This window comes from Mesocricetus auratus, unplaced genomic scaffold (assembly GCF_017639785.1).
Source record: "Mesocricetus auratus isolate SY011 unplaced genomic scaffold, BCM_Maur_2.0 Super-Scaffold_100011, whole genome shotgun sequence".
Classification (NCBI taxonomy): domain Eukaryota; kingdom Metazoa; phylum Chordata; class Mammalia; order Rodentia; family Cricetidae; genus Mesocricetus; species Mesocricetus auratus.
This window is the reverse complement of record NW_024429195.1, coordinates 62868572-62893496: the sequence shown is the minus strand read 5'-3', so window position 1 is coordinate 62893496 and position 24925 is coordinate 62868572. Positions and strand designations below refer to the sequence as shown.

At 38.4% G+C, this 24925-nt stretch overlaps 1 protein-coding gene and 1 long non-coding RNA gene across 17 annotated transcripts in view; one reads left to right on the top strand and one right to left on the bottom strand.

Moving 5' to 3' along the window:
• Window positions 1-222: 222 nt before the first annotated feature.
• Window positions 223-2458, bottom strand: LOC121143292. The gene is made up of 2 exons (XR_005880497.1): window positions 2281-2458; window positions 223-776 (listed from the first exon to the last, which is right to left on the bottom strand). It is a non-coding gene; the product is annotated as an uncharacterized LOC121143292 (long non-coding RNA).
• Window positions 1541-24925, top strand: part of Ppfia2 (PTPRF interacting protein alpha 2) — a 451568-nt gene continuing 428183 nt past the window's right edge. For 6 of the 16 annotated variants that reach the window (XM_040754948.1, XM_013111890.3, XM_040754947.1 and 3 more), the window contains exons 1-2: window positions 2637-2881; window positions 7364-7614. In XM_040754948.1, coding sequence (XP_040610882.1) covers window positions 7366-7614 — 249 coding nt within the window. In that variant the 5' untranslated portion in view covers window positions 2637-2881; window positions 7364-7365. Of the gene's footprint in view, window positions 1984-2634; window positions 2882-7363; window positions 7615-24925 lie in introns of those variants that run through there. The other 10 variants (XM_040754945.1, XM_040754943.1, XM_040754944.1 and 7 more) reach the window with 5 other exon arrangements.

The window sequence follows — 24925 nt, the reverse complement described above, 5'->3', positions numbered from 1 at the left end:
CAGCAGTGGATTGACAGCCTGGCCACCAGTCACAGATTTCTGCAATCATGACTCCAAGAATGCTGAAATAGGAGGGTTGGGCCTGGGCTACACATCGAAATCCAACCTTCAACTGAAACCTGCACATGCAGTATTTCAGTGGGTGTTCTAGACCTTTCCAATGTCAACACACACACACACACACACACACACACACACACACACACAAACACAGCTCTCATCTTAAAGGGAATATGACAGTTTATTCTGGAGTCATTGTTTGAATGGCCGTGACTTGGAAACTCATCTATAGGTTACTAAAATTCAGTCATCTCACATGGAAACAATTTCATATATTTTTATAATTTCATAGAACAAAGAAAGTCATAGGTCAAGATACGTTTAAAATAAATACATTGGTGGGTACAGCAGAGAGACAATTGCAGCCAGATGAGGGAAGTCTTGCTTAGACGGCCAAGATGCTATCTAATAACATTCTTAGCTTCTGGTAGTCTCTTAAGTTAACAGATACCAAATCGTTTTATCTCGTATTCCCAGGATGCTAGTTCTGGCAGAATTGGTAAGGAATAGCTACTGTGAGTAGCTAAAGCTACCATATGATAAGGTAATTAGCCTCCGGACCAGGATTCCAGCCACTCCATAGTACTGAAGTTCAGTTGTTCTTAGGTAACACAGATTCTTTTCAGGAATTTTTATTCACACAAGCATAGGTATTTTGTGGGCATTGTCTGGAGTGTAGACACTACAGATCCACTCTAGCCTTAGAGTTTCTGCATCTACAAGGTGAAAAGACCCACAGTGAGGATATTTGAGTGTCCCATTTAGCATATAATAGATTTAATATGTTCATACTTAATATTTTTACACTTAATTCTTGCATTGAGATTCAAAACTCGAATAACAGTCTAGGAGAGAAGGTTCATCTTAAATTGTACTGTTGAATTATCAACTAAATTAAGTTCTTCCCCGAAAAAGAAGTCTGCATGGTGATCATACTTCAGTGAGTCAGTGTTTGTGCACCTTTTCTTAGTAAAAATTGGACTCTTAAGTATCCCTTTTGGATTTCTTTCCTGGCTTCCTGTGGACACTTGCTGTTACTTCCACTGTATATTGATGTTTAATTCCTTTTTCATTCCCTTAGTGCATCAGTAACCTCCTCTCTCAAACATTTCCTTAAAGTATTTGTTGGAATTGTCTACTAATGATGACTCCTTATTCCTGATCTACATGAACAAACACCCCCCCCACACACACACACAAAAGGGGGGTGGAGAGAGAGAGAAACAGAGAGACAAGTTTAAAGGGACTGGAACATGCTCTTTGAGTGATCAGACTGTGGAAAGCTGAAATGTAGTCCTCCAGGCAGGGAGCATTTGACATGAGATCCTCATCACTGAGGCAATGAATGGGGGGAGAATTGAAGAGGTAATGCAAAGTGGCAGACACAGCCACACCCTAGACTGACTCACGTTCCTACAAGCATGCCTATCCTTCCTCTGGTTCAAGGGAAGAAAACCGCTGAAAGCCACGGCAAGTACCTCAGGCCACAGAGCAGGAGGGTTCCCAGTTCCCGGGAGCACATGCCAATACAAGCTTTTCTATCAAGATGACTGCGTGGCAGAAGCTCAGGTCGGGCAAAACAGACACGGAACCCCTTTACACTTTTGCCTGTCCTGTCCGTGACCCTCGACATCATTGAGAGAACTAGGACCAGCTTGATCCTCAGCAGCCCTGGAGACGCTTTGAGGGAGACGAGTGTATCCACGAGCGTGTGTGCGTGAGGAGGAGAGCAAAGACGTGATTACTTCAGAATTTATTTAAGGGCCGGTGGAAACCACTGCAGCAGCTTCCAGGGGAAGCCCTTGTTCCAGAGGAAGAGGAGGTGGAGATTGCCAAGGAGGAGGAGGGGAGGAGACACAAGGAGGAGTAGCAGCCTCTTGCATGAGGCAAGGATGCTATAGCATCCTCGCACGTTCCCCGCAGGTTGGTTCTGTTGGCCAAATGATGCTAGCAGATGAGTTGCAGACAGACTGGGAAGAGAAAATTGGTGCCGGGGTGGGGGCCGGTAACGGTCGGTCTGTGTGTGTGTGTGTGTGTGTGTGTGTGTGTGTGTGTGTGTGTGTGTGTGTGTGTGTGCTTCCCCTCCCAGAAGATAAACCTCTTTAAGTGAAAGGATACACCCTAGGACACAAGTAGGCTGGGTGCCCAAAGAAGACCTGTCCTGCTTCTAGCATCCCTGGGGACTCACTTCCTTTTAACCATCAAACTCCCAGCAATTACCATAAACTCCACAGTGGCTTCGGGTGGGGTACTGGGTGGAGAATTTCCCTTACAGACAGATACTTCCCATACTTTACACCCGAAGAATTTCGTGTTTGAAGGGATGCTTCTTCACCCGCTGGGTGGCCCGAGACACCGCGGGGAGCTTGGTACTAGGTTAAGTTTCTGAAAGTCAGTTCCAGTACCAGATTACCAGCTCTCCGCGCTGGGGCTCCATCTGCACGCTCAAGCTGCCTTTGCTCAGCAGCAAAGGGGCCGCGGCTGCTTTAAGAACCGCCTCCCCCTCTCTTCCCTTTGACAATGGTCTGAACCGAGCTCTGCTTCCCAAAGCAAAATTTGTAATATGCCATTTTTCCGATGGACCCTTCTCCTTTTGGCTGCTGACGGAGCCACGGGAAGATGCCGAGTGGCTGCCACGCTACAGAGCCGGGGCACGTTCCAGGAGAACGCTGGGGTTCGCGGGTATCTAAGCAGCCTTTCTCCTCCCGTTGCTAAGGAAATGGTCCAGGACTGCTGGGTGTGAGCCTCACCTCTCCTCCAGTCGAGACTGCGGTTGTCAGTGATCCATTGAAGAAACAGGACCTGAAATAAGAGACATTAGGTACAGAAACTGTATTCGAGTTGCATGGTTTCTCTTCCGCTTCATTTTTTATTTCTTTTTTTGACCACCTCCCTCAGCCCCACCCCGCCCCCAGGGAAGAGGAGAGGCAAAGTCCTCCTTGTGGGTTACTGTTAGTTATCTTTGCTTTCCACCCATCTTCTCCATCTCTGATTTCTCTACCTCCTGCCTAGCCGGCTCTCTCCTGGGGCAGATGAACAATCTTAGTGTGGAAATTATGAAGTCAACTTCTTTCGGGGTGGTGGGGGTGTGGCTGAACAGTAACTTGTCCAGCAGAGTGGGGTGAGCTCTCTTTGGCCATCTGAGCAGGCACTAGGGTAAGGAAAAGTGAAAACGTTTCCATTAGAGTGGTGGGAATATTTCCCGAGGACAGGGGATTCCAAAGAGTTAAAGAGGAGGAGGAATATTCGTGTAATGTAATCAGACAATGGCTAGGCTTTCTCTTACTGAATTACTCCTTGTGGGTTAACAGAGATGGAGCTGGGAAGGTTCTGAAGACTAAACCTTTGCCGAAGAAACTTAGTACAGAGAATGACTGCATATTTGGCCTGTGTATGAATTCTAGCGACACAATTAAATGAAGTTATTGACCTACAGAAATAAAAGTCTTTTGGTCTATTCTTGTCTGAATAGGTATAGCCGTAAGAACATATATTACTAAGGGACACACTAGATCTCAGAATCCTTGCTGAATGAGTCCATTGGGCATTCAAAACTTTTATTTTGGAATCTGAGCGATTTAGAATATAGTCAAGGTTATATGCTCATAGCATGGGAGTTGGTTTTCTTGGTATGAAATTATTCGGGCTAAATTTAAGCACCGAGATAATTAACCTAATCAGGGATATTATTTTTTCTCTCTTAAAAATAAAATTTGCATTGCCCGAAACTGAGTCCTGGAACCTTCAGTAGTTTAGTGATCAAGTCATCTATATCTAGATGAGGTTAATAAAATTATATTTCACATTGACTTGAGGGAAGGCTGATGGAAAGATAATACCTCAGCAAACTGTGTGCTCTGACTTGTTTCTCGGTGATCATGTAATATTTGCATTTTTCAGTTCCAAAAATTACTCTAAAAGCAAAGTGTGATATATCTGGATGCAACATACAAGCATGCTGGATGGCCATATCTTTCTGCACCATATTCTAGTTATTCATCCTACAAGATATTCTTCATAGGTTTTTAATTACTCCCATTACACTCAAGCTGTGCATCTGTGCATTTAGAAACTGTTACACTATGTTATGAGGGACATACAATTGTTTTACAGCTTATTATCTGAGGTCTAATGTAATAACTAACCTAGCTAATGAAAGTAGCTTTGGTATTTGTAGACATATTGCTTTTAATTTGGAGGAGAGAACTCTAGAGTTACTCATTTAGATGGAGTAGAAGAAAGTAGCATGTATGCATCTTATTTTCTAGGTAATTTTGCATAGTTTGAATTTTATGAATTGAATTTAGAGAGTTCAGAAGTATCTGCTGGAATCACAACTATGGGCCTAGTATGCTACTAGAGTTTTAAGGAACAATATAATGTCTGTAAGGATAAATAGTAACCAGTGAGAAATAGAGAACATGTTGGTTTTTTAAAAATAATCCTTTATATATTTCACTATGTCAGGATGCACAGAGTGGGAATTTTAAAAATTTTATAAACAATTTTACTGTGTTTGTTTTATAAAGAATTGTATACATTTAATGAACTGGTCATCACTCTTACTTTGGGGAGGGGAGCCTGAAGTTTTGAAAGGCAAACCAACTTGCTCCATTACACATGCTTCAGGAGTGGGATGGAAGTTAGTTATTTAAAGTGTAGAATGAATAAACTTTCTAAGCTTGTCATCATAGCATCATATGGCTAAGCAAATCCATGACCACCTTTTCCACTGATCTAAAATCCTCTATCTTGTGACTGTCCAATGTCTCTTGGTAATATTAAGAGTATGCTTTATTTGTGTGAAATAGATGCTTGGAATAATGAAGACAATTAAACCCTCTTTATAATTTAATGTAGTTAGTAATAGCTTTCCTCTTACTAGAGTATGATTTAAAATGCAGATTGAGGAGCATTTAGATAACTATATTTCATAGAACAATTTGTTCTGGCACTTTCTTTTAACCTTCAATGTCAAAAATAAATACACAGACTCATGTTCTTGTCTCTCAGGGCATCACAGTTGTTCCATTTGTGAATGTCAGGCATGTCATGTGAACTAATCCTTTTAAATAAGCCAATGTGTTGAAAAATTTTTATTTTGTTTTCAGTTAGTATAAAGAGAATTTACAGCAGTTAAAAGTGGTGGTATTTTTAACAGGTAGGATAATCCATGAATGAAAATCAAAATGACCAATTGTAAAGTGTAAATTGAATACTGAATTGTAATAGTAAATGTGAATGTCTGTGTGGGTGTACATGTGCAGACATTCTAAAGATCTGCTCCACAACTTACTTTTAGGGTAAATATGAGATAAATGAGTCAAGTCTCTCTCTTCAGATGGGTAGCCCAGCATTTTGAGTGATGGACACCACGTCAAAGTATTTTCAATTATTTTAGAAATTTCCAATTCTTAATTTCTTTACCTAGATTATGTGTCATAAAATGAGTCCCTTTCATTTTCTTAAAGTCCTCCTCAGTTTCCAATAGGCCATATCCAAATAGTTCACATATAATTAAGTTTGCTCCTGAACAACCATATTTACATGAAGAATCACATAAAAAGTAATTAAATATTGAACCATTAAATCTTGACATTTTATTTCAAAATATCACCAGAAATAGTTTCCCTAAGGATATGTATGTGAACAGAAAAATTGATTGACCTTTCATTATAAAATCATGAGAAAGCTTTGGGACACACAGCCAAACTGGGTTTTCCTCACACCAGACTTTCTGAAAACCAGGGTCTTTCATAGCTTTTGTCTATCACAAAACAACTAAAATTGAGATGAGTTAGATATTTAAGCATACATATACACAGAGAGAGAGAGAGACAGAGAGACAGAGAGACAGAGACAGAGAGACAGAGGAAGGGAAGGAGTGAGAGAGGGAGAGAGAGACAGAGAGACAGAGAAAGGGAAGGGGTGAGAGAGGGAGAGAGAGACAGAGACAGAGACAGAGAGAGAGACAGAGGAAGGGAAGGAGTGAGAGAGGGAGAGAGAGAGACAGAGAGACAGAGAGACAGGCAGAGGAAGGGAAGGAGTGAGAGAGGGAAAGAGAGAGAGAGAAAGAGAGAGAGAGACAGAGACAGAGAGACAGAGGAAGGGAAGGAGTGAGAGAGGGAGAGAGAGAGACAGAGAGACAGAGGAAGGGAAGGAGTGAGAGAGGGAGAGAGAGAGAGAGGGAGACAGACAGAGAGACAGAGGAAGGGAAGGAGTGAGAGAGGGAGAGAGAGAGGGAGACAGAGAGACAGAGAGAGAAAGACAGAGGAAGGGAAGTAGTGAGAGAGGGAGAGAGAGAGAGAATTGACAGGGGAAATTAAAATTAGTTTCTGATTTTTAAAGATGCTCCATGTGATAGAACAATGTCACATGTCAGCGTCTGTGTTGTCTACTTTAAATCAAGTTAGTAATTTCAAAAAGAATTCAGTCCATTTATTCCATGACTGAGAGTTAGCGGCTAGCAGCTGAGATATGAAGTGACTGTATTTGGTAATGTAATTTAGTGCAATCTATTTTGTGGAATATTTGGAAAGAGTGTTAGTTTGTAATTGTCTGGATGGAAACCACACAATGCATCTATGAGGAAAGCTAAGTGTAATTAGCAGTATAATAATCAAGACAAATTCATGTATCTCAGACTGTCTTAGAGTTTATGTCTAATTCAATCTGAATCATTTATTAAGTCTGTGCACAGTTCAGAAAGACACAATATAAAAATAAATTTTAAAAGATCACACCAGAAGGGTTAGTTGTTGTGAGGAAATCTGTTGAGGAAGTAAGAAAATAACAGTATGTTACCTAAAATAGTCAGTTATTTGGGGGATTTTCTGACTAAAACAGTGAATATTAGATAACTTATCTGCCTGTCACTCAAAAATTGTATAGTTTCTACTCATTGGAGCACAAGGATGTGTTTTCCATTGACAAGGTACAGTTATGTTCATTGTGTGACATTTTTTAACTAGCAGAGGTGTAGAGGAATGGGATGTGTGGTTATTCAAATGATGTATTTCTGTAAATCAAATATGAGTGATAAATTATGGAAAACAAATGGAAACAGATTAAGTATTGAATATAACACATCTATGGATTTCCATGACAGCTGGCAGCATGTGGGTTATAGACATTAAAGAGACTGTATTTCATTTAGGTCCACACCCTCCACTCCACTGGACTGGAGATAGGAGGCAGAGAAAAGAGGGTAATGACCTGTGAAGGATTTAGTGAGATGAAATCAGAGAGGGGTCATTATTGAAAATAATGTACTTATTGAAAATTTCCCTTTATGTTTTTTAAGCAATGATGTGTGAAGTGATGCCCACGATTAATGAGGACACCCCAATGAGTCAACGGGGGTCCCAAAGCAGTGGCTCTGACTCAGACTCCCATTTTGAGCAACTGATGGTTAATATGCTGGATGAAAGGGATCGTCTACTGGATACACTTCGAGAGACGCAGGAAAGCCTCTCTCTTGCACAGCAAAGACTCCAGGATGTCATCTATGACAGAGATTCACTCCAGAGACAGCTCAATTCAGCCCTACCTCAGGTATGCTTCAGTAGTGCAGGTTTTCCTGTCAAAATAAAAATGGAACAAACTCGTAATAATATTTACTTAACATTCCTATAACTACTTTTCTACTGAATATATAATATGTGTTTTGGATTACATTGCATAATAAATTGCTAGTGTATATCAAAATTTGCCTGATACAAAGTTATAGTGTACTGGTGTGCCCATGCACATGTGTATGTAGAATGAAAGAATTAGTGATTGCCTGGACTTTTGTTCATTGATAATTTTTGTTTCTGTGTTTTGGTGGAGATAGAAAAAAAAACTTCTTTATCAGCCATAATGTCGGAATAATAGATAACCTTGTCCTCAAAATGTTAACCTTTTAAACATAGCCATGACTTTTAAAAATAATTATTTTCAATTTTCATCTGTGTGGTCTGCCTGTTTTTGTAAATGGTAGTAGTCTGGGAATTCACTCTATAATGTTTATTTTTACCTGTCTTCAAAAATACCCAGTACTTGAATAACTGTTTTTTTGAATTCCATACATTATCTTTTCTTAAAAGTATTCAAAGCAGTTTCATTTTGCCTTTAAAACACTTGGAAATTGCCAACTCAGGTTTCTCATACCTATAATCCTAGCACTTCAAGAAGATCAAGTATTCAAGGTCAACCTAGATTATGAAACAAAACTCTTTCAGAAATTAAAGTAAATAAAAGGAGGAAATTAGCAGAAGTCAAATTGCAGACTAATGTCTTTCAAACTAATGCTGTTAGTTATTGTAGTAATTTTTACATCTGTTTCTATCAATTTTTAATATTATGAAAATAAAAAAGTGGTTCCAAGTATATCTGTTTATGGAATTAACGTTCAGAATCAGTAACATATTGAGGAGTTTCATGGTAACACTGCTTTTTGGTAGAAAAAAGTACACAGAATATGAATGACTTTTTGTTTTGAGACAGGGTTTCTCTGTAGCTCTGGCTGTCCTAGAACTCACTCTGTAGACCAGGTTGGCTTCAAACTCAGATATCAGCCTGCCTCTGCTTCCTCAGTGCTGGGATTAAAGGTGTGTACAACCACTGCCTGGTTAACATTTTTAATATTTTCCCACAATAAATTAAAATTTTGTTATGAATATTATTTTAATATAAAAATAGAGTAGAAAATTTTGAAGGGTTGATTTAACCTCATAAAGTGATATCTTGTAACATGTATCCTACTATATAAAGTGAATAAAACTTTGAAGTCACCTATTTTATTAACTTTCTGTGCCACGCTGAGATAGTTATCATGCTCAGAATGTGTCAGATCATTCTATCTTAACCACTAGGTAATCCTAGATCCCTATTAATGATTCCTGTTCTAGGACAACACAAATTCAATCCATTTGTAATGGGAAGTAAGCTTTTAAGAGACTCCCACATGTTGTAAACATTGCTTTATTACAGTACCAGAATATGTTGACACATTCATCAAAGCAGCTATCCATTTTTCACCTGAAATGATCTTTTTAAAAAGAGATTTCAGTACTGATGACTGTTCTTCATATAGCAACTTTTCAAACTATCATCTTCCTCATTCTTTTTTTTTGTTTGTTTGTTTGTTTTTTGTTTTTTTTTTTTTTTTTACGAGACAGGGTTTCTCTGTATTGTTTCGGAGGCTATCGGTCGAGCCCGGCCTCGAACTCACAGAGATCCGCCTGCCTCTGCCTCCCGAGTGCTGGGATTAAAGGTGTGCGCCACCACCGCCTGGCCATCTTTCTCATTCTTGTAGAAGACTGCTTCAGTTGGTCACAAGTGTTTGTGAAACAATGTCCTACAGTAAATCATGCCTTACTTACCTGTCTCACACAAGGTGATTGTTGGGCTTTCATGATAGCGTTGCAATGGAGAAGTCCACAATACTTTGGGTATATACTGGGAACAAGAAAGAAAAACATTTATAGCAACTCTAGATAACTAAATTATTGGGATTATAATGTCTAATAATTTATATATTTAATTATTCTAGTGTACAATTTGTTATGACAACTTTTTTAGTCTAGTTGTACTTTTTTTCCTCTGTGTGTGTGTGTGTGTGTGTGTGTGTGTGTAGCTGCAAGTGTGCAAGCCCAAAAGCCCAATATTGTCTTTGTGAGCCTCTTTTACTTGAACCTATGAACTGTACATTCTCATGTCAGCCTGGTCCCAGAGCTGTGTCAGTCCCAAATGACACACAGAGACTCTATTAGTTACAATGCTGTTTCCCAATGTCCAGACCTGCTCATTGCCTAGTTCTGTCTTAAAAAATACATACATACATGTGTGTATATATATACATACATATATATTTATATTTATATTTATAAGGTCCTATCTTGCCGAGGAAGCAGAGTCATGTGTCCTCTCTTTCCAAGATCACATGGCGACTTTCCACTTTTGATTACATTTCCCAGAGTCCTCCTCAACTCCTAGTCCCACCTACCTTGCTTCCCTATTGGCCAACAGTGCTTTATTTATCAACCAATTGGACAAACATATACACAGAAGGACTTCCCCCATCATCTCCTCTTTTCTGTCTAAATAAAAAGGTTTTAGCTTTAACATAGTAAGATATATAACAAGGTAGTTTATTAAGCAAGAACTATACATACAATATTATTCCATTAACATTTAGCAAGATTTAAAGAAAGTATCATCTATCCTAACTTTGTGAGTCTAATGTCTTATATGTAACTTATCTTTTATCATAACTAAAGAAAACTGTAATTACAATTATCTGTCTTGAACACCATCAAAGACCACAGAAGGATGATACATAAACACTAAAATTTACAGAGACATTTTGCTACCTAGACAGCCACCTGAAGTTCCTCTGTAACGTTGGGGCATGCATCTTTAGCCCTTAGGCCACAGTGTGTCTGGCAGACTTCTCAGCAAAGCAGGTAAATTTTAAACTCTCCACCTGCATTGGCAGGTTGTCAGTCATTTTTCTGTGTCCTGTAGAATGTCTGGCAGACTCTTCCATGAAGCACAAATCCTTTAGGACTGTCCATCTTGTTTTATAAGTCACTTTCCCATGGGTCCGCCATGTCCAGTTTATACAGCAACAGTCAAACAGCCCAGGCAAGAACAGTTTCTTGCCAAAATGGCTAGCCTTGCCATGTTGAAAGTAAACTCCATAATTCTTTGATGCCCATCTTCCTCTCAGATATAGTTGGTGTGTCAGGAGTAGTTGTGTCTTATTATCATGAAAAACACTAAACCATTTAAATGCCATATATTCTGTAGGTCTTTGAAAGACTTGAAGAATATCTATCCATTTTAAATACATCTCTGTATATCTAGAAAACCTATCTAGCCTAACTATAAGTTCTGATTATTATAGGTAACTGTCTATAATCTGTATTTAATTATACATTACATTTTAAATGAGTTATATAAACACAATAGCTAAACAAGAAGAGAAACATACATATCACAAAACTGACCTTAAATTTGCATCAATAAATGAAAATCCATACCAATACAAAGTATTCATTTCTGTACCATAATCCCCTTTTACCTTTAAAAGTGATTGGTTGTGATGATTAGACATTTATAAACAACCCCACTTAAATGAAAACAAAAATTTAATAAACAAAATTTGGGAATTTGGGCATTGTTCATTCCAAACTGCTTCCTGCTGGTTGGAGGCACTGTCCATACCATGGGGATCATGACAAAACACAGAAACCTGGTCAGGTTCTTGTTTTGTAGTCTGCACTACTTCATCATCTCAGCTGTCTTAGATGTTGGATCATCTGGGGCACCATTTCAGGGGGTCTTGCTTCATCAAACCTTAGAAGTCTGGAAGGAATCCACAGCCTTTCATTTTCTGCGGAAACCAAGCAAAACCTCTTTTTCAAAGCAACCTGTCCTTATTTTTAAATTTAAAAGTCAAAGCATTTTTAAAATTTCTAAGTTGGATTAATTCAGTAGCATTCATAATCAAGTATATTTTAGCAGTTTTTTTCTGTCTTTACCAATTGAACAACTGAAAGAAAACACAATAGCATGCAGTATCCAGACTCTCTGTGTACTTTCCATTTTTACATGGATTTTTTATTTACCTACTTACTATTATTATTCTATTTCTTTCTTTATTTTTTCTTTGAGACAGGGTTTCTCTGTGGAAATCCCAGGATGATGTGACAGACTCCAAAAATCCCTCATGGAGGCCCTTGCCTTCCCTGGGAAGTGCAGGGGGGATGGAGTGGGGGTGACTGGCTGGAAGGATTGGGGGATGGGGGAGGAGGGGAGGGAGAGGGAACTGAAAGTGACATGACTAAAAAGTTAAATATATATATATATATATGCTCAGAAGAGAAAAAGAAACAGGATAATGGCTGGGTGTGGTGGCACAAGTCTTTAATCCCAGCATTCCAGAGGCAAACGCAGGTGGATTTCCATTTCCTCTCCCTCCTATCCTCCAATGACCCCAACCAATCCCCCATCCCATCCCCGATCCACTACCCAGGGAGGGTGAATCCTACCATGAGAGATCATCAAAACATGTCAAGTCATCTGGGCCAGGGCCTAGGCCCTTCTCTGTGTATCTAGGTTAACAGAATATCTCTCCATGGGAAATGGGCTCCCGAAGTTTGTTCGTGCACTAGGGATACATCCTGGTTCCACTGCCAGAGGCCCCATAGACTACCCAGTGCTCCTAGCTGACACCCACCTTCAGGGGGTCTGGTTTGGTCCTATGTTGGTTCCTCAGCTGTCAGACTGGGATGCATGAGTTCCCACTTTCTCAGGTCAGCTAATTCTGTGGGTTTTCCTAGCATGGTCTTGACCCTTTTGCGTGCTACTTTCCCTCTCTGAAACTGGATTCCAGGAGTTTGACTTAGTTACTACTATTAACACCAGAAACCCACAGTCCTTAGATATAGTAATGGCACTCTCATTTTTCTATTATTAATATTTAATAGCCCAATCTGCACTAATAGAAATGCATATTTTATTCTAATAGTAGATTGTTATTTTTCAATTGGCATGTTTAAATTTTTGTGGATATTTGAAAGCCGTATATTGTTAGTGAAATTCACAATTTGCAAGGAAATGTAAGAAGAAAGTAGTTACCATCAATATGAGGTTTGAGACAGAAATAAATAAAACATGTAAAACTCAAAACTACTACAGTAACATAAAAATGAAATTATTTCCACAAGCAGAATTGAAAGCAGACACGAGCTTTATGTTGTAGGTATTCTAAATTGACTTTACAAGGCTTTGGGGCACTGCAGTAACTAGGGCTTAATTTTAGTTACCCCATATCTTTTTGTCTCTCAGGGGAGATATGTAGTAATATTTCAACAATATTAACTATGTAAATATCTGCCTTGTAGTATATTACATTGCTCTTTGGAGTGTGTGTTTAAAGAGAGCTGATAATTTCATATCATTTTACATCCTATCCTGATGTTTGTAGCTATACACCATGTGCCTGCCTTTCTAATGTACACTTCCATTTTTCTACTCCATAGGAAATCCCATTAAAAGCCCTGCACTCTCAAGCATCACCACTCAGTTCTGCTGTAGTTTTTGAGACAAAACCTAAGCATCATTACTGTGGATTCTTGGTCCCATATCTCTGATCCCCTTCATCAGGGAGCCATATTTTTCTGCCTCTTAAACAAGGCTCAGTTCTCTCCTTTATATTTTGTACCTGGCCCTAAATTTCTATGCCTTATCTCCTAAGATTTCCTGTTTGATAAATATATCATATTGTATTCTCAAAAAAATTCCTAAACTGTCTGTATGTCAGCAAAGAACTCCTTGCCCGTGTAGTTCTTTTCTTTTATGCTGTCTTAGCATTACTATTACTGTGATGAAACACAATGACCAAAAGCAACATGTTTTATTTTATTAGTAGTTCCATATAAAATTTCATCATCAAAAGCAGTGAAATCTAAGACTTTGTCAACCACAGGAACCTTTTCTGAAACCTGAGTACATTTCCCGTTTTACTTTCTTGTCATTTTTCCTATAAAAAATAAGTTGCCACTGTCTCCCCCATTTCCTAACCTAAGCTTCACGACATCAGAAAAATGTCTTGGTCTACAATAACTCCCTAGAATATTAGAGAGCTAATGTATTAGTTATCTATTTCTTTAAAAGGTCTTGGTTGATTAACACCTTCAGCAAAGTGGCAGGCTACAAGATCAACTCAAGAAAATCAGTAGCCCTACTATACACAGATGATAAAAGGGCTGAGAAAGAAATCAGAGAAACATCACCCATTACAATTGCAACAAACAACATAAAATACCTTGGGATAACGCTAACCAAACAAGTGAAAGACCTGTATCGCAAGAACTTTGAACCTTTAAAGAAAGAAAGTAAAGAAGCCCTCAGAAAATGGAAAGATCTCCCATGCTCTTGGATAGGTAGGATCAATGTAGTAAAAATGGCAATCCTGCCAAAAACAATCTACAGATTCAATACAATCCCCATGAAAATCCCAGCACAATTCTTCACAGACCTTGAAAGAACAATAATCAATTTTTTATGGAAAAACAAAAGACCCAGGATAGCCAAAACAACCCTGTTCAACAAGGTAATGTCTGGAGGCATCACCATCCCTGACTTCAAGCTCTATTATAGAGCTATAGTCCTGAAAACAGGCTGGTATTGGCACAAAAATAGACAGGTAGACCAATGGAATCGAATTGAAAACCCTGATATTAACCCACACATGTATGAACATCTGATCTTTGACAAAGAAGCTAAAAATATACAATGGAAAAAGAAAGCATCTTCAACAAATGGTGCTGGCATTACTGGATGCTGGCATGTAGAAGAATGCAGATTGATCCATGTCTATCACCAAGCACAAAACTTAAGTCCAAATGGATCAAAGACCTCAACATAAATCCAGCCACACTGAACCTCTTAGAAGAGAAAGCGGGTCGTACCCTTGAACGAATTGGTACAGGAGACAGCTTCCTGAACATAACACCAGTAGCACAGACAGTGAGAGCAACAATTAATAAATGGGACCTCCTGAAATTGAAAAGTTTCTGTAGGGCAAAGGACACAGTCAGCAAGACAAAAAGGCAGCCCACAGAATGGGAAAAGATATTCACTAACCCCACATCTGACAGAGGGTTGATCTCCAAAATTTACAAAGAACTCAAGAAGCAAGTCTCCAAAACACCAAAGGATCCAATTAAAAAGTGGGCTGCAGAACTAAATAGAGAATTTTCAATAGAGGAGTCTAAAATGGCTGAGAGGCACTTGAGAAAGTGCTCAACATCCTTAGCTATCAGGGAAATGCAAATCAAAACAACTCTGAGATACCTTCTCACTCCTGTCAGAATGGCTAAAATCAAAAACACCAATGACAATTTATGCTGGAGAGGATGTGGTAAAAGGGGAACACTCCTCCATTGCTGGTGGGAGTGCCAACTTGTACAGCCACTTTGGAATTCAGTATGGAGATTCCTCAGAAAAATGGGAATAAACCTACCACAAGACCCAGCAACTCTACTCTTAGGCGTATATTCAAAAGATGACCATTCATACAACAAGGATGTCTGTTCCACTATGTTCATAGCAACATTATTTGTAATAGCCAGAAATTGGAAGCAACCTAGATGCCTGTCAACCAAAGAGTGGATAGAGAAAATATGGTACATTTAGACAATGGAGTACTATTCAGCAGAAAAAAACAATGGAATCCTGAGATTTGCAGGCAAATGGATGGCACTAGAAGAAACCATCCTGAGCGAGGTAACCCAGTCACAAAAAGAGAAACATGGCATGTACTCTCTCATATATGGATTTTAGACACAGATCTGGGGAGTGCCAGCCTACAATCCCATTCCAGAGAGTCCAGGAAACAGAACCCTCATTCAGTGGCTGATGGAAGAAGAGGCAGACTCCCACTGCTAAGCACTGAGCTGAACTCAAAAAAGCCAGTGACAGAGAGGGAGGACTGATGAGCAAGGGGATTAAGACTGGGCTGGTTTAGCCCCCCAGAAATAGCTGACCTGACAAGGGTTAGCTCTTGAATCCCAGGCTGATGCCTGGGAATCCAGAATGGGACTGATCAAGACCCCTGAATGGGGGTGTCAGTGAGGAGGCCTAGGTAATCTATTGAGCCTTGGGCAGTAGATCAGTATTTATCCCAGGTATACAAGTGTACTTTGGACTCCCATCCAACAATGTGAGATGCACTCTCACCCTGAACTCTTGGGGGAGGGTCTAGACCCTGCCCTGGCTGAAATGACAGACTATGGACACCCCCATGGAGGGCCTCACCCTCCCTGGGGAAATGAGAGGATATTGGGGGGGGTGTTGGGGGGGAGGGCACAGGAGGAGGGGAGGGAAATGGAGAGGGACCTGGAACTGACTTGTGAAGCAACCTTGTTTCTAATTTAAAAATATAAATAAATTTAAAAAGATCTTGGTAACAAACATTGCAATATTTCAATAGAACTCAAAATTATGGTGATGTGAATATATATTTCCCTTAATGTTTGATGAGTAAAGCTGTTTGGGGCAATGGATAGGCAGGATTTATCCAAGTGGTAAATCCAAACAGGGATAGAGAAAGGTAGTAAGGAGAGTCATGGAGACACCATGTAGCTGCTGAGGAAGTAAGAGACCCAGGCATCACTGGTAAGCCAAGACCAGGTGGAGATATACAGATTAATAGAAATGTGTTAGTAATTGAGAGAGCTAGCCATTAAGAAGCCTGAACCATTTGTCAAACAGTTTATAATTAATGTAAGTCTCAGTGTGTTTATTTGGAACTAAACAGCTGTGGGACCAGGCAGGACAGAAACTTTCATCTACACTATGGTTTTGTGGAGATTGACTGACTCTGTGGGATTGTGGAATTTGACTGATTTGGGCTTGAATTGGCTGGTCTTGAATGGGTTAACGCGTACTATAGAAAGTTTCAATTAGCTGTATACCACCTAGTTTCTAGTTGGATCTGTTTGTGCATAGTGTAACAATTCACCTCTGGGCTTGCCAAATCCTAGGATAATCTGATGCTACAAGTTCTCATACTCACAGCTCAGGAGGAACAGAGCAGAGAGTTCCTTTTCACATTCTCCTTCCATCTCTATTTTTGCATTGTCCTTTAGACAGGGCCAAAGATTCAATGGAAAACAATATCAAATGGCATGCACAAAAAAACAGAGAGGAGCTGAAAATCAGTGTAATTGGTCTACCCCAAATGTAATTAGGCATCATCCATGGCATTGTCTGGTCAGGGAAAATTATTATGAAAATAATGAATTGTTGAACACTAAAGATTTGAAATAGGATTGTAAAGCCATCTACAAAAGACAGTGTGAATACAAGAACACCAAACAGAAAAAAAATTGGTCATGACTAGTAGCTTGCCGAAATACCAAGACTGTGGACTCTAGCCAGAGGTTAGAGATTTGAGTTGAGACTTGTTTATATATAGCGAAAAGGTTTTTAATCAGGTTATTTTAACTCTCTAATACCCTTTGATTCATAAGAGAAAAGTGTTTCAAGGAGGTGCATAAATGAATTTGAGGAGGGACAGATTAGATCTAAAGATATTGTTGTGTGGAAACTGTCTTGGTATCATTTTGTCTTGGAACTTGTAGCTCAATAATCTTAGACCATGTACTGAACTCCAGTGGTAGAAAGTGTTGCATTGAATCATTATCAGAAATAAATGAGTTGGAACTTGTCAAATAATTGAGTATTCACAGATAATATATGCTCAATAAATGCTATATTGAGCTTTAGTTTCAGCGTCGTTACTGTAGTGATAATCATCATCTTTAGTCAACCTTAGCAGTGTGGCTTTACTCAGTGATTATGAACACTCTGGAATACTAGAAATGTTCCTTTTGCTCAATCTTAATCAAGTTTCAGGTGTCCTTTGGTCTGTCATTTTCACTATTAGAAATGTTATTAAGGACTGAAAAATGACTCCGTAAATACATTTTGTGCTGCACAGGTAAAGGGTTCACATTTAGTTCCCAGTACCTGTATCAAGTAGCTTATAACTGCTTATAACCCCAGCTACAGGTTAGCCAATGCCTTCTTTTGGCCTCCAGGCATTCTTGCACTGTTGTGTGCATAACAGCCTCCTACACACACACACACACACACACACACACACACACAAACACACACACACAAACACGCTATTAAACATTTAAACATATTATTAATTGTGCTCTTAATAGTTTTTCCAAGTCCTCTGCTCCTATAGTAACTGTAGTCATAGTTCCCTTGTTGTGTCACACAAGATCCCTTTGTACTATGCTGAAATGACCTCTGGATTGAACCAGACTCATTTGTTGTATGCTAATTCAACACACTGTAAGTGTTTCACCAATTGTCTGACACAGAAAAAAACTTAGTCTTTTCTAACTGCCTTTATTTTAGCCATTACTACACTTTTGTCTGAGTGGAATTTTTTTATTCCTCCACAGCTAAACAAAGTAGTATTCACTTGGAGATTTTTTTCTTAGTTCTTTTACTCCTTTAATCCTTACAACTATGTTCGTCTCATGAGTATTCTAAAAGTACACTTGTCAGGACTACTGTTGTAGCTTGATTGCTTGCATGCCTAGCCAGCTCAAGGTTCTGGGCTTAAACCTCCCACTAATCCAGAAGCAATAACACAGCAACCACTATCACATTCTGCCATCAGATGTTTGAAAATGTAGTCATTCTCCCTTATTCTTATACTGCTGATTGATACAGCAAGACTATCAATCATTTCATTTGGAAATTCTCCTTCCCTTATTTCTTCATCATCATTTTGTCCCAGAGTCATTCTTTTCCAACACATTCTTCTTAATTATCTCTATTAATATTTGTCTTTGTGTATTGTCTAGTGTATTCTTTAGTTTTACGTATTTCTGATTTTATACTTTCAACCATTTCTTTTATCTTCTCTTTTGGTTAGGTTTTCCTATCTATAGTATCAAGTGCTTCAAACAATCTTTCTCCTAATTGAACAGTTTTGTAACATTCAAATATACTGCTTCAACTTTTCAGTATAGCAACATCCTTCCAGCTATGTTTTTCTTTAGAAACTAGCCATTCCACCACCCCCCAAACCTATTTCTCAGCTTGTTCTTCTATCTAAATTTCTTTATCTTCTCAACTGCAGTCTGGTTTTTCCAACTCTACAAAGACTCAGGTGAAATAGTGGGAGAGGATCATTATTGTTTTAGAGTCTTTGATTTGCTATGTGTTATGTATCACCTTATGCATAAGACTATGGTGCATAATTTCAAGGAAACTACCCAGAAAGCTAGAGAGCTTCTTGCGGAGACAGAAATCAGATCTGAAGTCAAAAACCACAGTTGAGGCTGAAGATGCCCTTGCCTCTACAGCAAAGCTAGAAGAAGGCTGTATTCTCTCAGTGCAAATTTGAAGTTGGTGACTCTTAAAATTCCAAAGGGAGCCTTCCTAAGGGATCTTTCTTAGTGTTATCTTCAATCCATGGAATAGTAGCAGGCTGTCACATGCACAACTTTTATGTTGAAACATAGATGACCATAATGTAAGGGTCATTTAGGTTACTAGCCACCTAATGTCTTAGTTGTAGGAGTTTGATGTGGCCTGGCCCAGCTCACTGCCAGACTGTTAATCACTTCCAATTCCCAGCTTTCTGGATGGAAGAACAGGTTTTACATCTTTGCCATTGGGAAGATAATCCTACCTGCTTAACATTCCTGGTTTCCCTGGAGATCTATCAGTCCAAGGACCTTCTGTTGTGCTGCCAAAATTCTACATTTATTTTGTAAATTTTAACTGATTATAAAGGCTATGCATTTTTAATATGTAAGTTTAATCATGACTGTCTAGTAAATAATTGTTTTGACTCACTAAATATCCCAAGGCTTTTTGTCAACTTCTACTTTAAATGCCTGGTAAGTGCTGCAAATTCTAGGGACACTTAGTAGTCAGTCATGTGAGATCATTACATAACTTCTACTGTGTAGTGCAGTGATTTGTAAATTTTTTGAAAACGGCAGTGGTTTTTTGTTGCTGTTGTTTTGTTTTGTTTTATTCTGATTTCATCACTCATCCTCCTCTTGTGATGAATCAGAAGTGCCCCCAGAGTCTAGATGTCATCTTCCTCTTGTCTCAAGATAAACTTTGCTACAACACGAATATTTTCATCACTAATAGACTATAACCAACTTTGCTAACATGTATGCTCATGGATTTTTCAAATCAAAATAAAGTAAAACCTATTTACACCCCATTGTGTTCGACCACTAGCCCATCAATATTTCATTTTTGACAAATGGTTGCTTTGAAGGTTGATTCAATTAAAACATTTAGTATTTGGCTCTGAATCTTTGTTTGTTTCTTTCTTTCTTTCTTCTGCTCTCATGGTGGTTTCTAACATTCATTATTACTTTGGTAACATAATACATCTTTAATTGGTCAAGTGTTTAAAGCAATAAATTAAGAGTTTTCATGAAAAAAATTAACTAATGATGTTTTTCTAACTGAGAGAAGTAAACTCTTTTATAATTGACAAAGAGTTTTACTTTCCCCCAAACTAACTTGTGTGTGTGTGTGTGTGTGTGTGTGTATTGCATGATGTGTGGACTTCAGTACTGTGGAGACTGCTAAGGATCTGGTTCCTCCTTTCCCTGGTTTCTAAACATTGAAATCAGCTCTGCAGGCTTGTGTGGTAACCCTTTACCTTCTTTTTTTGTGTGTGTGAGAATTCAGATGGAGGAAGGGCTCTAACTGGAAGGGGAGGGTGATGAGAAAACAATGGGGTAACAAATATTGCATATTTTCTCTCATATGGAAATCTAGATTTAAATAGGCACATATGACATGAAAGCTGAAGGGATAAAGGAAGGAGACCAGAAATATGGGAAAAGGGCATTGATGGAGGATATTGAAGGGTACAATGATACACATGAGAGAAATTAATGAAATCCTTCATATCATATACTACATAATGGTAGTCATAAAATGTTTAAAGGGAACAAAACCCCGTGACTTATTTTTAAGCTTGACAGATAGTAGCAGTCAATGTGATTTAGTTAAGAAGGAGCTAATCAAATTAATAATTTGTGACTCCTGAAATTGCAAATTTTAATGACTATAATAAATTTAATGTTTTATTAAATGTAATTTAATTTGAAATTTTCTATCTGAAATTCTGTGTACACATAAACACAAGTGTTATTTTATACAATAATTATAGATTTTCTCTTTTAATTTTCAGGTTTTTATTTTTTGTTTTTATGTTTGGGGTCTATCAGTTTCACTCAACTATATCCTTGTTATTACCTAATAGTTCAATTTTATTTTCACAGTATCCATGCTCATTTCCAGATATCTGTTTTCTCATAAATTTTGTCTTAACTTACTTTATGATTAATTTGTGTGGTGGTTTAAATGAGAATGACCCTGTAACCTCATCTATTTTAATGTTTGGTTCCCAATTGTTAGACTGTTTAGAAAGGATTAGGAGGTATAGTCTTTTGAAGTAGGTGTGGCATTGTCGGAAAAGGTATGTCACTAGTTCTGGGCACGCGCTCTCTCTCTCTCTCTCTCTCTCTCTCTCTCCCGCCCCCCCCCGTGTCTCTCTCTCTCCTTCCTGTGGATCAGGAAGTAAAGCTCTTATCTGCTGCCCCAGCACAATGACAGTGCATCTTTGCTTCCCACTGTGCCGGTCATGGACTAATACTCTAAAACTGTGAACAAGTTACCAGTTAAATGCTACCCTTTTAAAGAGTTGCCCTGGTCATAGTGTCCCTTTACAGCAATAGAACAGTAACTAGGACAATTAGTAAAAGCAAGTTTTATATGATTAAATTGTATGCCATTTCTATATTTGAAGTTCCAATGTGTGTATATATTTCTTTAAAACAGCAGATTCTGGGCTTTACTGTCATGTAGCCTGGCAAAATTTCTCAACTTATTTGATGTCATTATTTTACTATGATTACCTATATGCTTGTATTTAACCTGCAGTCTATAATATTTCTGCATTTTATTTGTTTAATGTTTCTTTGATTAATTTTCCATGTTTTTGTGGAATTAAATATATTTTCTTTATTAAACTTTTCTCTCTCTATTCTGCAAAGCTTACACTTTACATTGTTTAATATTTTGCCTATAATTTGAAATTTGCATCTTCAACACAGTGGGTTTCTCAATATGCCCTTCTGTTTATTGTGTTTCCTATACAATATATGAATATTGCCACATTATAGAGTAACACTCCTTTTGTTTTATTTCCATAACTACACTAACTATTTCTTCTGGATCACGAATCTTTCATTTGGGAGCATTTTTTTTCCTTTTATTTCAAGGTATGCATATTCTTTTTTTTTAATCATTTTTATTTTAATTTTAAATAGCTTGTTTTACATGTCAATCCCAGTTCCCTCTCCCTCCCCTCCTCCCGCACTCCCCTTCCCCCCCTCCCTCCCACCCTATTGCCAAATCCTTCCACATAGGGGATAACTAGAGTCTGTCATTTTACTCTTGGTAGGGTCCAGGCACTCCCCAAGAATCCAGGCTGAGAGAGCATCTCTCTTTGTGCTAAAGGCACACGAAGACAGTTTGTATACCAGGGATAGATACTGATCCACAGCTCAGGGCCCCATAGGTTGCCCAGGCCTTCTCACTGACATTCATATTTGGGGGGTCCAGATCAGTCCCATGCTGGCCTCCCCACTGTCGGTCTGGGGTCCAAGAGCTCTCCCCTGTTCAAATCAGCTGTCTCTGCTGGTTTTGCCAGCCCATTCTTTGCCAATTTGCTCATCACTCCTCTCTCTCTGTCACTGGGTTCCTTGGGTTCAGTTCAGTGATTAATTGTGTGTTTGCCTCTGCTTCCATCAGTCACAGGATGAAGGTTCCCGGATGGTTATAGACATCAAGTTCATTATCAGGAATGGGCATTCGAGGTGGTCCCTCCACTATTGCTTAGCTTGCCAATTGATGTTAACCCTTTAGATCACTCGAGGTCACTCTGGTGCCTGATCTGTCTTCGATCCTATGTTTCCCTCTTCCCCCTATTCTACCCCCACCCCCTCAACTTCCTGTTCCCCCATGACCAACTCTCTTCCTCTTCACCCCCTCTCTTCTTCCCAGGTCCCACTCCCCCCCACCCCTCGCCGTGTTCCCCATCCATTCAGAGGATCTTGTCTTCATCTTTTTCTCTTGGTTACTATGTATATATGCATATCTTTTAGGTTCTTTCCTGTTTATTTGGGAGCATTTTTAATCTACATGAAAACCAATTTTGGTGTTATCTTCTGTGTAAGTTTTCAGATGAGTAATTTTTTTTCACTTAGGATTTTCAGAAAAATGTATATATTTCATCTTTATTCTCTAAATAGTAATATTTAGACTATTTCCACTTGCCTCATCTTTAAAACATAGGGGTTTTGCAATGATAATAGAAGTTTAGGCTAGCAATCATTCTGGCCAGGAATTTTGGTATTTTTTTACTATGCTTTATTTTTTACATTATATTTATTTTATATTATTTTTTATATTTATAAATCATCAGTTTTCTGCCTCGGAAGGTAACTTCTGTTATCACTGGTGTTTTCCTTTTGGCATTTAGACAGCTTTTAAAGAAGATTAGATGCTCTTCAAGTGCATATTTGCATTTATTTATATATAATGTTAAGTATTTTTGTAGTAGTGACTTAATGCTTTTTACTACTTTGAGGAAACGTTACTTCTAGAAAATGTTACTTCTGTGATATTCTTTCCACTAGTTGTAGGACTGCACTTTCCTTATCTCCTTTTATCTTATCTTCAATTCCCCTTACATTTTCTGTATTTTTCCTTCCATTTTTCTCCCTGTTTCATTTGGCATTTTATTTTTATACTTGCTTTTCTTGTTCACCATTTTCTCTAATTGCTGACTGATTTGTTACCAAATGTGTTTATCTGGCTCTTTGTTATGATAACTGCCCTTTCCTTTATAATTCGCCATCACCATTTACTTCATTTGGCTTTACAGTTTTATTTTTATCCCCCTGAACACTATCAGCAGTTATTAAGCCTTTCAATGCCAGGGACTCTAATAGTGGGTTTTATCTCGTGGTATGTAGTTTATCCTTACTGTCTTGTCATCACTTACCCATGTTTAGGCTGGACTTTGTAGAAGTCATTTGATTTGCAAAATTCTTAGTGGAAGTCCTTTCAGTTCTAGGGCATTCTTATTTTCCTTCATAGGGATTATTCAGTTAATGGACCAGATACCTGGGGAAGTGTGATGCTCAACCACAATCCTATTACTTTTAGGCTGTAGTCTTTAGGCATCTCACTCCAAATGCAAAAGGTTCTCTGTGACCAATTCTTCTGGTCAGGACTTGATCCCTGTTCTAATCCCATTAATGATGAAAACTGCCAAAGGTGTTAAGCCGGTGCATTTAAAACTGGGTGTATAATGCTGGGCCTTGGTGGCACAAGCCTTTAATCTGAGCACTTGGGAGGTGGATCTCTGTGAGTTCCAGGCCAGCCTGGTCTACAGAGTGAGTGCCAGGATAGGCTCCAAAGCTACATAGAGAAACCCTGTCTCAAAAAACAAACAAGCAAACAAAAAAACAAAAAAACAAAAAAAAAAACTGGGTGGATGAGGCTGGAGAAGCAGCTCATATGTTAAGAGCATTTGACCCTTTTTCAAAGGGCCCTGGTTTTGTTCCCAACACCTACATGGTGACTCCCAACCATTTCCTACTGCAGTTCCAAGGAATCTAGTAACCTCTTCTGACCTCTGTGGTATACACAGGCAAAATGTTCATAGGAATAAAATAAAATAAACAAATTTAAAACTAAATAAACTCATACAACTTGGGATAATACAGGTCTGTAGAACTGAATCCTCATTTCCCTGTATTTTCAAAACTCTGAAAGCTTTATTATCTTTTTACTTGGTTTAAAAGTAAACACTAAAAAGTACCCTGTGTTTATAGTTATCCTTATATTCTATTACTGGAGATGTCTCTGAACTTCCATAAGCACAATATGTATAAGTAATTAAGAAAGGACTTAAACATTTTTATTATTTTTTAAATAAGCAATTATTTTGCATTATTCACATTTTGGCCATTGTACTTGCCCTGGCATATTTTAATCACATTTAAAATTCTAGATACCAGTAACTGTCCTAAGTATCTTTGGAAATGGAAACTTTCCTCCAGCATTTCCTCCTTCAAATGCCTCCTCACAGCTGCACCATTATCTATTTAAAATGCAAATCTGGTTGTGTGACTCCTTTCCTCAAAATACTTCCAAGTCTGCAAAGAATATTCACTACAATCAATTAACAAATTCTGGAAGATCATAGGATCAAGGATGTATATAAAAA